Source organism: Panulirus ornatus, chromosome 18, assembly GCF_036320965.1.
Source record: "Panulirus ornatus isolate Po-2019 chromosome 18, ASM3632096v1, whole genome shotgun sequence".
Lineage (NCBI taxonomy): Eukaryota > Metazoa > Arthropoda > Malacostraca > Decapoda > Palinuridae > Panulirus > Panulirus ornatus.
Window position 1 is genome coordinate 4,718,626 of NC_092241.1, and position 17,867 is coordinate 4,736,492.

The 17,867-nt window shown below is 38.3% G+C and overlaps 1 protein-coding gene across 1 annotated transcript in view; it reads right to left on the bottom strand.

Annotated features, from left to right (window-relative positions):
• Positions 1-7,192: 7,192 nt before the first annotated feature.
• Positions 7,193-17,867, bottom strand: part of LOC139754961 (V-type proton ATPase subunit e 2-like) — a 50,252-nt gene continuing 39,577 nt past the window's right edge. Inside the window, exon 4 of the mRNA XM_071672802.1 lies at positions 7,193-11,572. Within this exon, the coding sequence (XP_071528903.1) occupies positions 11,567-11,572 (6 nt within the window). The 3' untranslated portion in view covers positions 7,193-11,566. The remainder of the gene's footprint in view (positions 11,573-17,867) is intronic.

The window sequence follows — 17,867 nt, forward strand, 5'->3', positions numbered from 1 at the left end:
TACCTCGCGCACATGCGCGGGGGGGGGGAGAAGGTTGTCATTTCATGTGGCGGGGTGGCAACGGGAATGAATAAGGGCAGACAATACGAATTATATACATGTGTATATATGTATATGGCTGTGCGTGTACAAATATGGATACGTTGAGATGTATAGGTATGTATATGTGTGTGTGTGGACGTGTATGTGTATACATGTGTATGTGGGTGGGTTGGGCCATTCTTTCGTCTGTTTCCTTGCGCTACCTCGCTAACACGGGAGACAGTGACAAAGTATAAAAATATAATAAAATGTACATATATGTACTGAAAAGCCATAGTGATATCACACAGCCGTGCCTTACATCCACATGTATACCGAAACTTTTGCTCAATCTCCATCCACTCTTACTTGTGCATTTGCTTCTCTGTAGAAGGCTTTCATACCATCTGATAGTTGTCCTTGTAACTCTTATATCCTTAACACATCCCATAAAGCATTCCACTCAACTATGTTATATATTTTCTCCACATCCGTAAAAGCTGCATATAACTTCTTACCTTTCATTAAATACCTTTCCACAGTCATTTTCACCACAAAAATTGAATCCACACTTCCCGTACCTTTCCTAAAACCCCCTTGCTACTCACTTATGCATTCAATCCCTTCCATCACTCTATCAATCAACAATCTTGCATACACTTTTCCTGGTATACTTAACAGACTTATTCCCCTGTAATTGCTACATACATCCTTACCACTCTTTCCTTTAAGTAAAGGAAAAAATAATAGCTTTCACCCAATCTTCTGGCACAGCCTTCTGTTTTGATGCTAAATAACATATCAGATGCATCCATTCATTCTCCTCCATACCTCAGGATTTCACCCATTATTCCATCCACTTTTGGTGCTTTTCTTACTTGCAACTTATTACTGCTCTTTTTGCCTCCTTTTTTTTTTCTATAGGCCATTGTACATGCATCCTCTTCCTTCCATCTTCTGTACCCACAAATGTAACAATTGCTGCCTCCCCTTCTCTCACATTCATCAGTTCAAAATGCTCCTATCTTCCTTTCACTTCCTCCTCTTGATTCATAAACCTTACTTCTCACAATATCATTTCCACTATTACATCTGCCTCTTCCATTTTTTTTACCTCCTCCTAGTACAGTTTCTTATTTTCCCTAAGCTTTTCACTCGACTTTCTTCCAAAATCTTCATGTACCTTTCTTTGCTTTCCTCTATCAGCATTTTTAATATATTCCTTCCCTCATGCAATTCCCTTCTTATTTCACATCTTATGGCCTCATATCCAACTACAAATTATAAAATCTTAGAGTCTTTCTCTAAACATCGTAAACACCTCATTCACACATGACTGCTTTCCTACATCTACTGCACTTCCAACTAAACTTTTGGTCACCCTCCTTTCATACTCCTCCCAGTATTTTCTCTAATTCATCTCACTTGCCAACACTTTTACCTCGCTATACTTCCTTACATCATACTTCCACTTCTCCTTGATCCTAACCCCAACAAGAACCGCAATATGGTCATGCTCTCCAAAGAATCCTCTCCCAACTCTAGCATGGCCTCTCTCAATCTTTCATCCACTGCCATAAAGGCAATCAAACCCTTTGCTGTTTTCTTCCATCATTTCTCATCCAAGCATACCTGTGGATTATCTTGTGCAAAGAATAAACCCCTCTCAGCACAGACATCCATAAGATAACTTCCATTCTCATTTACCTCAGGCACTCCCCATTTACCATTTATTTTGCCAATTTCATCACATCCCACTTTCACATTCATATCACCTATCTTAATGAAGTTTATCTCATTCTCAAAACTGTTTATACATTCATATTTCTCGAAAAACACTCCATTTCATAATTATCTCACATAGTCTTCATTTTCATAGGCACACATACACATACCCATGCGTACAGTTTCAATCTTTCGTTTCATCCATACTGTTCTTGACCCATTTCATTCATGCTTTGTACCACCCATCCACACTCTCAGTGATAGCAGAATTGTACATCCCTCTTTCCCTCTTCTCTGATAATTTTCTTTAATTCCTGTCCATACCACTGCTCCTTTCATGCCCTTCTATAACTTGCTTTGATTATATCCATTTTCATTCTATATACCCTGCCTAAGGATATGGGTTTCCCCAATCCCCAGCACATCCAAACTATAACTTTTAAATGTCTCCACAAGCTCTCCTTTTACTCTCACCAATCATCCCATTCACATTCATCACTATCACCCTCATATACTTATACCTATCACTCCTTGGCATAACTGGTAGACTTTAGTGCCACTTCTTAGCCCTTTGTTCCTCATCTTAGATAAGCCACTGACAGAGGGCAACTCCAGTGAAGTATTTCCCAGTGGCAGTGGGGCTCCCAAATTGTCTGAAGAACTAAAAACTCCAACACACCTCTCTCGCCATCCACTTTCATTTCTACCCACATTAACTTAGAATTTACTTCCTAACACTTTATCACACACACTCCTTCCTTAGCTCTTGTCCTCTCACAAATCCCTGACTTTACTCATAAGACATTTCCAGACCATTCTTTCTTTTTACCCCTGAGCTTTATTTCACTCACAGCCAGAACATCCAAGTGTCTTATCTCAAACATATTACCTATCTCTTCTCTCTTCTCACCTTGGTTGCAGCCACACACATGTAGATGACCCAGCCTGAGCCTTCAAGAAGGATGAGCACTATATGCTTCTTGGTTCCTCCTCTCAGAAGTTGAAATACAATTGGGGTCTCTCCAGCACCCTGCCCCTTTTAGTTGACCTTTACAACACACAAAAAATGGAGGAAAAATTCTTTCTCCCTACCTAAGGTATTGAAGAGATTTATACACTAGTGGTACCAGTTAACTCAACTGGTGGGGCTGGAAGTAAGTAGTAAGTAATCACCACTTAATCACAGAAGTTACTATAATATATATTATTTGCTGTATACGATCATTTATGAACATATGCATGTACAAAAGGTCATGTAAACCTATCTCAACTCCTGGGGCAGGAAGTATGTACTAAGTAATCACAATATAATCACTAAAGTTATTATAATATATACTGTTTGCTGTATATTATCAGTTATGAACATATGCATGTAGAAAAAGATCATATTAGACCAAAAAAAGCATCAAATATTAAATAGTATCTTACTCATTTATTCTAGTCAATAAGGGATGTTGATGTGTGATATGTCATGTGGCTTCTGTTACATATGTTTCTTTTTTTCATTTTGCTTTTACTCATTCACAACACAGTGTATAACTTTCAATATTTTTTCTTGTTCACTGCATTCATGTTGACAACATATATTTTTTCAAAAATTAAAAAATAGTAGGCCACAGCAGAACAGAAATCCACCTTCTCTCCTGTAGTGAATGGGTTAAGGGTTTCAAATATGAGTGAAAATAACACTATCATCACTAGATATGCTGAAATCATTGTGCTGGTTGTATTAAAAACAATTAAAACTATTAAAAGTACAAAGAGAAGATAAGTGCTATGAGAAAACGGTACAATGCAGTGTAACAATGGTTTTCGCAGTGGTGACTGCAAGATTCTTTTTTTGGGGGAAAAAAATTGTGGCTGATAATTGAATAATGATTGTATCACCCTTCCTGCAACAGCTGCAACCCATTCACATAATCCTTCCTTCCTATTTCACTATCCAAAAGGAGGAGGCTCATTCTTTTCAACCCTCTCCAACCTGAGGTTACCACCACTGAGATCCCAGCATTGGCTTTCTAGCCTTTGCAGAAGTACTAATTTCATTGGATGGCAATCTATTCCTGTTTTGTTGGTTAATAGTTTGACATAAATCCCATAGTTGATTACCTAAGCATCAACCTGTATGATCATGGTATGGATTCATCTTTCTTCACTTCAGCGAATATACTGAATATTCCTTCTTAGAAGTCTTCTGAGGTCAAGTTGGATTCCTTTTAGCTAGAGAGTTGTCTTTTCTTTCTGCCTCATTCACACCTGGACTGCTGGAATTCTGTCAAAATAAAATCTCTCCTTGTCGCACACAACACTTGATGACACAACTCAAACAACAACTTTGTAACTCTAGATTTTCCTGTGGAGCACTATGTGTTAGCCCTGCCTTTTAGCAAAATGGTATGAGTATTAGATAGAAGTAGTAGGTAAGAACATTAGGTAGGAGCCTTTGAAAACACTATACTAAAGTTGCCCTCTACCTTTGGCCTATTAAGGGTGAAGAAGTAAAAGCTGAGAAGTGGCACTGGAGTTCACCAATTTTGGAAACTTTTGCTGTGGCCACCCCTAAAGGGAGTTCCCAAAGGGAATAGGAATCGGATGTATGCTTATTTCACCCAGTTCTAAGCAGTAGCAGAAATACCAGTGGTAGGCTGTATTGACATATCACTTACAACAATTCGAGGTCTAAGGGAAAATGAGGGTGAAGGAGACCACCATATGAAAATCTGCTATTCCATCAACATGCAAGGGATCTGTGATTATAAGCTGAGGTTCTTTTATTGTAGCAAGTTGGCAAGAAAGTTCACACAATAGCAGAGTTTAAATAATTCTTGTGTCATATCCTCTTGTTAGTGAGTTACGCTGCATACTTCACTTCAGGACAGTGGTTATCTTTGCTGACAGTATTTACTTACATCTGTCCTAAAATCTAGTAGTTGATGAAACAAGAAGGTACAGGTACACCATCGATTTTCCGGCACTCTTTGTTCCAAAGCCTTGCTGGATTAACCATTTTGCTGGACCAACTATGGTCACATAATAATAATTGATCAAGACACCTCTAACCTACTAATAATACATCTCCCATGTGTCTTAAGTATACCATGGACTGCTAGAAATTTTGATTAAACAAATATCAAATGTTTGTGCACCCTAAGATGGTAAGTCTGTCCTTAGATTGTTTGAATCCTATGGGGTCTTCTTCGTCTTCTGTTGTTAGTGTTTTCCTAATTGTGCATCGCCAGAATAATGCAGTTTCGTCTGCATTATACGCCTGCTCAGGACTGAGGTGCTTGTCAGCTATGAGTTTTGCAAATTCATCCACATACTCGGTAGCTCCTTTGTGGTTTGCAGACCGCTTTTCTCCGCACACTTCATTCATGGAAATTTTCTGACACTTCTTGAATCTTTGAAGCTATCCTTCACTAGTCATGCTCATGTTGTAATCTAAGTTCTTTATGGAACAACTTAGCATGGGCCATTATCATGCTACCTGACAAGTCCACTCCATCACTCCGACGCTGTCGAAACCATTCCATCATCACTCAATCATGCTCATAGTTTTTCTAATCGTCATTTGCTTCTTGAAATCACTGTCTGCATAGAATTTCAATATTTTCTCCCTTTGCTTCTGTATATCATAAACAGTTGATGAACCAATACTGTAGATGTCACACAGCTTACGCACCGAAACACCACGGTCCATTCTTTTCAACAGTTCTACTTTATCTTGGATCGGTATGGACTGGTGTTTACGTTTGACACCATGACTGACACTCTCATATATCTTAGAAGCCATAGTTAGGGATAATTTTAAGCAAAATAAGCTAAGAATCTCGCAGAATTGTGGTATCACCACTAACAAGTGCAATGTAAAGAATGTAAATAATCGCACACTACACACAATGCCATCTGTGGGCACCCAGTAAACTAGTCTGGGTGCCACGGTAATTTCAAGGTTCCCTCACGTAATTTTGTCTGGACTAAAGGAGGTGCCGAACTATTAGTTGCAAGAAATTCACACAATAGCAGAGTTTAAATAATTCTTTGTGTCATTATCTCTTGTTAGTGAGTTACGCTGCATACTTCACTTCAGGACAGTGGTTATCTTTGCTGACAGTATTTACTTACATTGGCCTAAAATCTAGTAGTTGATGAAACAAGAAGGTACAGGTACACCATCGATTTTCCGGCACTCTTTGTTCCAAAGCCTTGCTGGATTAACCATTTTGCTGGACCAACTATGGTCACGTAATAATAATTGATCAAGACACCTCTAACCTACTAATAATACATCTCCCATGTGTCTTAAGTATACCATGGACTGCTAGAAATTTTGATTAAACAAATATCAAATGTTTGTGCACCCTAAGATGGTAAGTCTGTCCTTAGATTGTTTGAATCCTATGGGGTCTTCTTTGTCTTCTGTTGTTAGTGTTTTCCTAATTGTGCATCGCCAGAATAATGCAGTTTCGTCTGCATTATACGCCTGCTCAGGACTGAGGTGCTTGTCAGCTATGAGTTTTGCAAATTCATCCACATACTCGGTAGCTCCTTTGTGGTTTGCAGACCGCTTTTCTCCACACACTTCATTCATGGAAATTTTCTGACACTTCTTGAATCTTTGAAGCTATCCTTCACTAGTCATGCTTATGTTGTAATCTAAGTTCTTTATGGAACAACTTAGCATGGGCCATTATCATGCTACCTGACAAGTCCACTCCATCACTCCGACGCTGTCGAAACCATTCCATCATCACTCAATCATGCTCATAGTTTTTCTAATCGTCATTTGCTTCTTGAAATCACTGTCTGCATAGAATTTCAATATTTTCTCCCTTTGCTTCTGTATATCATAAACAGTTGATGAACCAATACTGTAGATGTCACACAGCTTACGCACCGAAACACCACAGTCCATTCTTTTCAACAGTTCTACTTTATCTTGGATCGGTATGGACTGGTGTTTACGTTTGACACCATGACTGACACTCTCATATATCTTAGAAGCCATAGTTAGGGATAATTTTAAGCAAAATAAGCTAAGAATCTCGCAGAATTGTGGTATCACCACTAACAAGTGCAATGTAAAGAATGTAAATAATCGCACACTACACACAATGCCATCTGTGGGCACCCAGTAAACTAGTCTGGGTGCCACGGTAATTTCAAGTTCCCTCACGTAATTTTGTCTGGACTAAAGGAGGTGCCGAACTATTAGTTGCCAGAAATTCGGTGGTGTACCTGTATAACATAGTGCATGCAAGAATATAGTTTAGATATCAAAAGACTAAAGGAACAAATTCTATTGTATCCAACCCTCTATGTGGTTTCATCACAGCTCGTATCCTTTTCACATTATTCTTTTATCTCGTCTGCTCTTACCTCTTACCAATCTTTACCTCTACAAACATGGACTTCACATACACAAAGGGTAATAAAACTTTAGTGATAATAACTTAAACAGTTACTGTATATTTGACAATGACTCCAGTCACCAACACAGATACAGAACAATTGTAATATTTTGACAATGAAAACATATGGGTAAGTTCTACCTACACAGTCAGAGCATCTACCACCACTCAATCTAAACAAACAACATATACAAAAATTTGAATAAAATATCATCTATCCTTATTAACTAACCCAAGGACCCCTTTTATGGATTTCCTATAGATTCAAGGCTGCAGGAAAATAGTAGACTCTCTGGAGCAAGAAGACAGTACTTTTTTCCATTCATGAACATCTTGCATGTGACTTCTTGCTCTCAATATAATCACTTGCAGGTGGAGCCCAGGAACTACTAACAAGATTCTACTTTGTTCCATTCACTGACATCATTCAACCTTAATGAAAGTGACTTCTTACTTGCAGTGTACTCACTTTCAGGTAGAGTCTGGTTACTATTTATGAATGAATAGATAAATATATACTGAGTTTGGAAAAGTGTGTGAAAGGAGAAAGTTGAGAGTAAATGTGAATAAGAGCAAGTTATTAGGTTCAGTAGGGTTGAGGGACAAGTTAACTGGGATGTAAGCTTGAATGTAGAAAAACTGTAGGAAGTAAAGTGTTTTAGTATCTGGGAGTGGACTTGGCAGCTTATGGAACCATGGAAGCGGAAGTGAGTCGCAGGGTGAAGGAGGGGGCAAAAGTCTGGGAGCAATGAAGAATGTGTGGAAGGAGAGAACGTTATCTCGGAGAGCAAAAATGGGTAAGTTTGAAGGAACAGTGGTTCCAACAATGTTGTATGGTTGCGAGGCGTGGGCTATGGATAGAGTTGTGCGCAGGAGGATGGATGTGCTGGAAATGAGATGTTTGAGGACAATGTGTGGTGTGAGGTGGTTTGATCGAGTAAGTAACGTAAGGGTAAGAGAGATGTGTGGAAATAAAAAGAGCGTGGTTGAGAGAGCAGAAGAGGGTGTTTTAAAATGGTTTGGGCACATGGAGAGAATGAGTGAGGAAAGATTGACCAAGAGGATATATGTGTCGGAGGTGGAGGGAACGAGGAGAAGAGGGAGACCAAATTGGAGGTGGAAAGATGGAGTGAAAAAGATTTTGTTTGATCGGGGCCTGAACATGCAGGAGGGTGAAAGGAGGGCAAGGAATAGAGTGAATTGGAGCGATGTGGTATACAGGGGTTGACGTGCTGTCAGTGGATTGAATCAAGGCATGTGAAGCGTCCGGGGTAAACCATGGAAAGCTGTGTAGGTATGTATATTTGTGTGTGTGGACGTGTGTATGTACATGTGTATGGGGGGGGTTGGGGAATTTCTTTCGTCTGTTTCCTTGCGCTACCTCGCAAACGCGGGAGACAGCGACAAAGTATAAAAAAAAAAAAAAAAAAAAAATAAAAACATAAACAGTAAGGAAAAGTTCATTGAATTTAGGTAGCCATTCAGCTGAAAATACATGATTGAAATGTTACAGAACTGGAAAATTATAAAAGTACCTATTAACTAGTGCATGTGAGCATTTACAAGGAAGTTACCAACTCTGCCTACTTGTGGTTATGTACTGAAGAAAATCTCATCTTCAGCAAGACTGTCATCAAAGTATAACACTGTCAAAAAACTCATTTCAGAGGAGTCCACCCCTTCCCTGGTACTACTTGCAGTGAAACTTTTGGAACCCTACAGAAAGGGTCCTAGGGTTATATAATAATAATATATTAATGAGCAACATATTACTAAGACTAATACATGAATACAGAAAATCAATCTGTGGAATAATGAATGTATATCATGACATTTGGGTTAATAAATACTATCATACTCAAAAGGCTTATCACATAATGTGCAGAAAATAATTTCATTTTTCCACCTTTATTCTATATCTTGGATATTTTTTCACTTGCGATTATGACTTTTACATCCCCCCCACTATCTTGAATATTTTCATCAACTGATTTTCAAAATATATGATGATGAGTATGAAACACCTTAAAAACAGGTGGGAAAATGCTGAAGAATTATATGATAATACAGATGAAAATGTACATATGACTACCTGATACATGCAAGTAAATAATGGAGGCAAAATACTAGGTTCTGCACTACTTACCAAACAAACATGAAGTTATGAACATGGCCTTCATAAGAACAACTGATTAAGTCAATCTGGAGTAATCTTATGGCTGAATATAAGTAAGAAGGAGCTCCTGGGGCAGGACGTAAGTTAGTAAGTATAAATAAAATATATATCAATAACTGTTGAAACTAAAATTAGATTGTTAGTGAAAGATATTTCATTTGGCAAACATATTCAAATTTGACATACTTACATGACATTTACTGGGCACTTTCCTTTAGCATCCTTATGACTAGCACAATGAGTGTTTATGACTTTCTTAGAATATCATAAGCTGAAATTAAATCTCTTAAATCTGCACTCAGACATAGCCCAAGTTTGGTCATTATGAGATTTACTGGACCTGGTATTTAAAATTCATTTTTCCAGATCTTTTGTTTACAAGATACTAAAGACAAAAGATTCCCTTTCACTGTATTTCCACATGTCTTTTTTGCAATATACAGTAGTGTTGCAGTTCACATTCTAATCATTATTCTCCAAATAAATAAAAGAATAAACAAAATCTTAATTTCATCTGCAGTATAAAACAGTGTGCTGTGAAGTAATGTGTGTTTAATTTTACTATGAAATGAATGATGATTCCAAGTTGTGTTACATTCACAGTATATTCAGTATACTACAAGTTTTTGTGGTGGATTCATTCCTGGATCACTCTGATCTTATTTATGAAATTTTCAAGCAAAGTGTAATAATAGAACTATGTTTAGCATCTGTGTACAAGGACTAAAACAAGGATTAAATGCAAAAGGATTTTACTTAGATAACTTGCATTATACGTTAATATTCGTTCAGTTCTTATAAAATCAAGACAGCTCACAGACACTAACAATGTATCTGTCCACCGTATGATCAATAAATATAAAAAACAGAAGAAACATAGCTACTGTTAACCAAAGCTGACATCCATATGATTTTGTACATATATTTCTGATACCAAAGGAATGAATAAATTATTTTCAAAATTTCACGAACACAAAGTTATGTACATATATTCAATATATCGCTGCTCATTTACTACCTGTTCTTGAAATATCAGATGATTTATTAGGGCCTTAAAGTAATATTTGTTTTCCTTGAAATTCAAAATGAAAAGAGAATAAACATATGCTGTATTTTTCCCTTTTTGCAATAAAAAACAAGTACTCTGCATCCTGATATGACTCAAAAGGTTTATAAATGATCAAAGCATAAATTGTTCCTGTATAACATTTAGAATGAGATTTGATAATCCATCAAAATGCTATATAAATATATGACAGAAAAGTAAACCTGTTGCTAGAATTTTCTTGAGAGAGATAAATCCATAAAACTGACCTAAAGTGCGAATTGCACAGAGGAATCTGAATTAACATTCTTCGTGCCTGTTATTCAAATTCCATCACCTACTAAAGTGACATACTATCTTGTCTATGAATTATCTCTCTATTCTCAGAGCCAAGTTCATTATCTAAATCACAAGGTGTAGCTGCTTCTATGTAAATATATTTTGTCATCTTCCAAAACAAATGTGTGAGAAAAGTAGAAATATCAATGTTTGGTGTTGGGGCTAAGATGGCTAGTAAACTAAAGATCAACTATTATTGTGGGTGGATTAAGAAAAGAATGGTTGTAGTATGCAAAAGGATATAGGTAGGTTGCTACTTTAGGGAAAATAGTAGGGTTATATTCTATGTAGAGCGATTCTTAAAAGAAACCAGGCATCCATCTTCTTGATCCTGTTTTTATATGCAACATGACTGGAGATTTATAAATACATAACTAACCCTACTAAAATCCAGAGTAACATTTCAAAATACATGTTTTAAATTTTTCTGTAGATGTGACATTATGGAAAAAATTTCTAAAGCGTTCATTCATTAAAAAAAGAACAGGTGCAATATCATATGAATACTTGAGCCACAATGCCTTTTTGGAATGTATCAAAACTAATGTAATCCACTGTGTATTCGGTGTAATTCAGGATGTCATGGCAAGTACCAAGTTTTGGGGAAGAACATTATTATAATATTCAGCTGGTGGTTATTTCTTAAGTTTCAGTACTGCTGCTTTTCCCAAATTCACATAACATAAATGATTCAGAGACCCATTGATACCTTTTAACATGTTTGTATTACTCGATTTTTATGACATGATAATGTAGATAAGCCAAACCGCAGTCAACTACAGCTGTTTGATTGAGAAACATTCCTTCACATAACATTCATCTGGTGACAATGGTCTGTCCTCGCCTTGTTTATTTCTGAAAATTAGAATTTTTGTTAAAAATTTAATGATAAAGGTCAAACTATTATAAAGTTCAAAGATCTTACATTTCTTGTTATTCATATCAATTTGACAGCTTGCTAAGATATATTTCATTGTCAATTACTTTAAGATTTAGCCACAAAATGTATTCATTTTCTACTTAAATCATAGTCTATTTATATTTTCATGACCTGACAAGTTTAGAAAAGTAAAAAAATGGTTACAAAAATGTGGCAAAGCCTGTGTATTCTAGTAAGAGCCTGGTTAATTTTGTCATTGAGAACATTTTCTTAGTAGCGTACCATACTAGGATAAGTGACCCCCTAATATTCTGCTGCTTTTCCCAAATTCATATACAAGTACACCACTGAATTTCCAGCAACTGATGGTTCGGCACCTCCTTTAGTCCAGACAAAATTATGTGAGGGAACTTGAAATTACCGCGGCCCCCAGACTAGTTTACTGAGTGGTCACAGATGGCATTGTGTGTAGGGGACGCATATTAACATTCTTTACACTGCACTTGTTGGTGGTGATATCACAATTCTGTGGGATTCTTAGCTTATTTTGCTTAAATTTAACCCTAGCTATGGTTTCTAAGACATATGAGAGTGTCAGTCGTGGTGTCAAACATAAACACCAGTCCATATCGATCCAAGATAAAGTAGAACTGTTGAAAAAAAATGGACTGTGGTGTTTCGGTGCATAAGCTGTGTGACATCTACAATATTGGTTCATCAACTATTTATGATATAATGAAGGAAAGGGAGAAAATATTGAAATTTTATGCAGACAGTGATTCCAAGAAGCAAATGATGATTAGGAAAACTATGAAAGATAGTAAGAGTACTGAGCATGATTGAGAGATGATGGAATAGTCTTGATAGTGTTGGAGTGATGGAGTGGACTTGTCAGGTAGCATGGTAATAGACCAGTTGAAGTGATGGAGTGGACTTGTCAGGAAGCATGATAATAGACCAGGCTACGCTGTTCCATAAAGACTTTAAATCATAACATGAGCATGACTATAGAGAAGGGTGGCTTCAAAGATTCAAGAAGCGTCATGGAATTTCCATGAATGAAGTGTGCAGAGAAAAGCGGTCTGCAAACCACGAAGGAGCTGCTGAGTATGTGGACGAATTTGTGAAACTCGTAGCTGACAAGCACCTCAGTCCTGAGCAAGTGTATAATGCAGATGAAACTGCATTATTCTGGCGATGTACACCTAGGAAAACACAAACAACAGAAGACGAAGAAGACCCCACAGGATTCAAACAATCTAAGGACAGACTTACCATCTTAGGGTGCTCAAACATATAATATTTGTTTAAATATCTAGCAATCCATGGTATACGTTAAACACATGGGAATGTATAGTCAGTGGGTTAGAGGTGTGTTGTTGAATTATTATTACGTGACCATGGTTGGTCCGGTAAAATGGTTAATCTGGCAAGGCTTTGGAAGAAATAGTGCGGGAAAATTGGGTGTATCTGTAACATAAATGAAATGGAGGAGATCCATTGAAACCTTTTAACAAGTTTGTATTACCTGAGTCTTATGACATGCTAACTTAGATAAAGTCAAACCAGTCAACCACAGCTGTTTGATTGAGAAATGTTCTTTCACATAACATTCACTTAGTAACAATGGTTAAAAATCTGTGAACTGAACCCAAAATTCAAATGTTCAAGTACAATTCAAGCATGCATCCAACAGTATCAAACAGCTAGCCACAACAATAACTTCATAGTATTTTAGGTACTTTTAAAATGAGAATAACAAAGAATGCCCCATTACAATATTCTTTTGTTTACCTTTCCTTCTCGCTAACTCTTCATTGCATAAAAAAGGATAAGGTATCAAAGGTTAAAATTATGGGCTTAGCGTCTCAATCACTGTGAAGTTTGATAGAAATGATACAGACCTGGCTTTCATGGTTCATTCACCAGTCACCATATCTTGCCTATGGGCTATCCACATGCTGCAGTCTAGCATCCTATCTAGTACCACTAGCACAGTTGGCAAGTTAATACAAGTGAAAGAAAAGAGAAAATACCCCTGGAAAATACCTGTAATTATTCTTCAAAAAAATAAGAGATCATCTGGAATATTTTGGTAGAAACATTTGGTAGTAGTAGTGGGTAGGAACATTAGATGGGTGCTTTAGAAAAGTAGTAGGTTGAAATATTGGGTAGACACAATAGGCAGAAATAATTGGGAGGAACATTAGGTAGGAGACCCTGACAGGGCTAGAAACCCTTCCCTCCCTGTATTTTAACTTTCTAAAAGGGGAAACAGAAGAAGGAGTCACGCATGGAGTACTCATCCTCCTCGAAGGCTCAGATTGGGGTGTCTAAATGTGTGTGGATGTAACCAAGATGAGAAAAAAGGAGAGATAGGTAGTATGTTTGAGGAAAGGAACCTGAATGTTTTGGCTCTGAGTGAAACAAAGCTCAAGGGTAAGGGGGCAGAGTGGTTTGGAAATGTCTTGGGAGTAAAGTCAGGGGTTAGTGAGAGGACAAGAGCAAGGGAAAGAGTACCACTACTCCTGAAACAGGAGTGGTGGGAATATGTGATAAAGTGTAAGAAATTAAACTCTAGATTGATATCTGAAAACGGAAAGTGGATGGAGAGAGATGGGTGATTATTGGTGCATATGCACCTGGGCATGAGAAGAAAGATCATGAGAGGCAAGTGTTCTGGGAGCAGTTGAGTGAGTGTTAGTAGTTTTGATGCATGAGACCAGGTTACAGTGATGTGTGATTTGAAAGCAAAGGTGAGTAATGTGGCAGTTGAGGGAATAATTGGTGTACATGGGGTGTTCAGTGTTGTAAATGGAAATGGTGAAGAGCTTGTCGATTTATGTGCTGAAAAATGACTGGTGATTGGGAATACCTGGTTTAAAAAGAGAGATATACATAAGTATACGTATGTAAGTAGGAGAGATGGCCAGAGAGGGTTATTGGATTACGTGTTAATTGATAGGCGTGAGAAAGAGAGACTTTTGGATGTTAATGTGCTGAGAGGCAAAGGTGAGGATTTGTAGAGGTTTTCAGAAAAGAAGGGAGAATGTTGGGGTGAAGAGAGTGGTGAGAGTAAGTGAAATTGGGAAGGAGACTTGCGTGAGGAAGTACCAGGAGAGACTGAGTACAGAATGGAAAAAGGTGAGAACAAAGGACATAAGGGGAGTGGGGGAGGAATGGGATGTATTTAGGGAAGCAATGATGGCTTGCGCAAAAGATGCTTGTGGCATGAGAAGCGGGGAAGGTGGGCAGATTAGAAAGGGTAGTGAGTGGTGGGATGAAAAAGTAAGATTATTAGTGAAAGAGAAGAGAGAGGCATTTGGATGATTTTTGCAGGGAAATAATGCAAATGACTGGAAGATGTATAAAAGAAAGAGGCAGGAGGTCAAGAGAAAGGTGCAAGAGGTGAAAAAGAGGGCAAATGAGAGTTGGGGTGAGAGAGTATCATTAAATCTTAGGGAGCATAAAAAGATGTTTTGGAAGGAGGTAAATAAAGTGCGTAAAACAAGGAAACAAATGAGAACATCACTGAAGGGGGCTAATGGGAAGGTGATAACAAGTAGTGGTGATGTGAGGAGATGGAGTGAGTATTTTGAAGGTGTGTTGAATGTGTTTGATGACAGAGAGGCAGATATAGGGTGTTTTGAGTGAGGTGGTGTGCAAAGTGAGAGGTTTAGGGAGAATGATTTGGTAAACAGAGAAGAGGTAGTAAAAACTTTGCAGAAGATGAAAGCCAGCAAGGCAGCGGGTTTGGATGGTATTGCAGTGGAATTTATTTAAAAAGGGGATGACTGTATTGTTGACTGGTTGGTAAGGTTATCTAATGTATGTATGACTCATGGTAAGGTGCCTGAGGATTGGCGGAATGCTTGCATAGTGCCATTGTACAAAGGCAAAGGGGATAAAAGTGAGTGCTCAAATTACAGAGGTATAAGTTTGTTGAGTATTCCTGGTAAATTATATGGGAGGGTATTAATTGAGAGGGTGAAGGCATGTACAGAGCATCAGATTGGGGAAGAGCAGCGTGGCTTTAGAAGTGGTAGAGAATATGTGGATCAGGTGTTTGCTTTGAAGAATGTATGTGAGAAATACTTAGAAAAGCATATGGATTTGTATGTAGCATTTATGGATCTGGAGAAGGCATATGATAGAGTTGATAGAGATGCTCTGTGAAAGGTATTAAGAATATATGGTGTGGGAGGCAAGTTGTTAGAAGCAGTGAAAAGTTCTTATCGAGGATGTAAGGCATGTGTATGTGTAGGAAGAGAGGAAAGTGATTGGTTCTCAGTGAATGTTGGTTTGCGGCAGGGGTGCGTAATGTCTCCATGGTTGTTTAATTTGTTTATGGATGGGATTGTTAGGGAGGTGAATGCATGAGTTTTGGAAAGAGGGGCAAGTATGCAGTCTGTTGTGGATGAGAGAGCTTGGGAAGTGAGTCAGCTGTTGTTCACTGATGATAGAGTGCTAGTGGCTGATTTGGGTGAGAAACTGCAGAAGCTGGTGACTGAGTTTGGTGAAGTGTGTGAGAGAAGAAAGCTGACAGTAAACATGAATAAGAGCAAGGTTATTAGGTACAGTAGGGTTGAGGGACAAGTCAGTTGGGAGATAAATTTGAATGGAGAAAAACTGGAGGAAGTGAGGTGTTTTAGATATCTGGGAGTGGATTTGGCAGCGGACGGAACCATGGAAGCGGAAGTCATAGGGTGGGTGAGGGGGCAAAAGTTCTGGGAGCGTTGAAAAATGTGTGGAAGTCTAGAACATTATCTTGGAAAGCAAAAATGGGTATGTTTGAAGGAATAGTGGTTCCAAGAATGTTATATGGTTGTGAGGCATGGGCTATATAGAGTTGTGCGGAGGAGGGTGGATGTGCTGGAAATGAGATGTTTGAGGACAGTATGTGGTGTGAGGTGGTTTGATCGAGTAAGTAATGAAAGAGTAAGAGATATGTGGTAATAAAAAGTGTGGTTGAGAGAGCAGAAGAGGGTGTTTTGAAGTGGTTTGGTCACATGGAGAGAATGATTGAGGAAAGATTGACAAAGAGGATATATGTGTAAGAGGTGGAGGGAACGAGGAGAAGTGGGAGACCAAACTGGAGGTGGAAAGATGGAGTGAAAAAGATTTTGAGTGATCAGGGCCTGAACATGCAGGAGGGTGAAAGACGTGCAAGGAAGAGAGTGAATTGGAACGATATAGTATATTGCGGTCGACGTGCTGTCAATGGATTGAACCAGGGCATATGAAGCATCTGGGGTAAACTATGGAAAGTTTTGTAGGGACTGGATGTGGAAAGGGAGCTGTGGTTTCGGTGCATTATACATGACAGCTAGAGACTGAGTGTGAACAAATGAGGCCTTTGTTGTCTTTTCCTAGCGCTACCTCGCGCACATGCGGGGGAGGGGTTATTATTTAATGTGTGGCAGGGTGGTGACGGGAATGAATAAGGACAGACAGTATGAATTTTGCACGTGTATATATGTATATGTCTGTGTTTATATATATGTATATGTTGAGATGTATAGGCATGTATATGTGTGTGTGTGGACGTGTATGTATATTCATGTGTATGTGGATGGGTAGGGCCATTCTTTCGTCTGTTTACTTGTGATACCTTGCTAACGTGGGAGACAGCGACAAAGTATAATAAATAAATAAATCTCTGACGCCCATTCCGTCCGGTAACTCTCTAAAGGGGGTGGCCATGGCAAAATTCTCCATAACTGGTGAACTCCCGAGCCACTTCTACTGGCTTGACATGATACAGAGTTTGCCAAGGAATACCAAAGATGGGAAGACTTATCTTTTTTATTTCTTTATTATACTTAATCACTGTCTCCCCTGTTAGCGAGGTAGCGCAAGGAAACAGACAAAAGAATGGCCCAACACACCCACATACACATGTATATAAATAAACACCTATACACACACATATACATACCTATACATATCAACCTATACATATATACACATGTACATATTCATACTTAATGCCTTCATCCATTCACGTAGCTACCCCGCCAAATGTGAGATAGCATCCCCCCCTTGGTGAGGTAGTGCATGGAAAAGACAAAAAGGTCACATTTATTCACACTCAGTCTCTAGCTGTCATGTGTAAAGCACTGAAGCCACAGCTCCCTTTCTTCATCCAGGCCCCACAAAACTTTCCATGGTTTACCCCAGATGCTTCACATGCCCTGGTTCAATCCACTGACAGTACGTCAACCCCGGTATACCACATCATTCCAATTCATTCTATTCCTTGCATGCCTT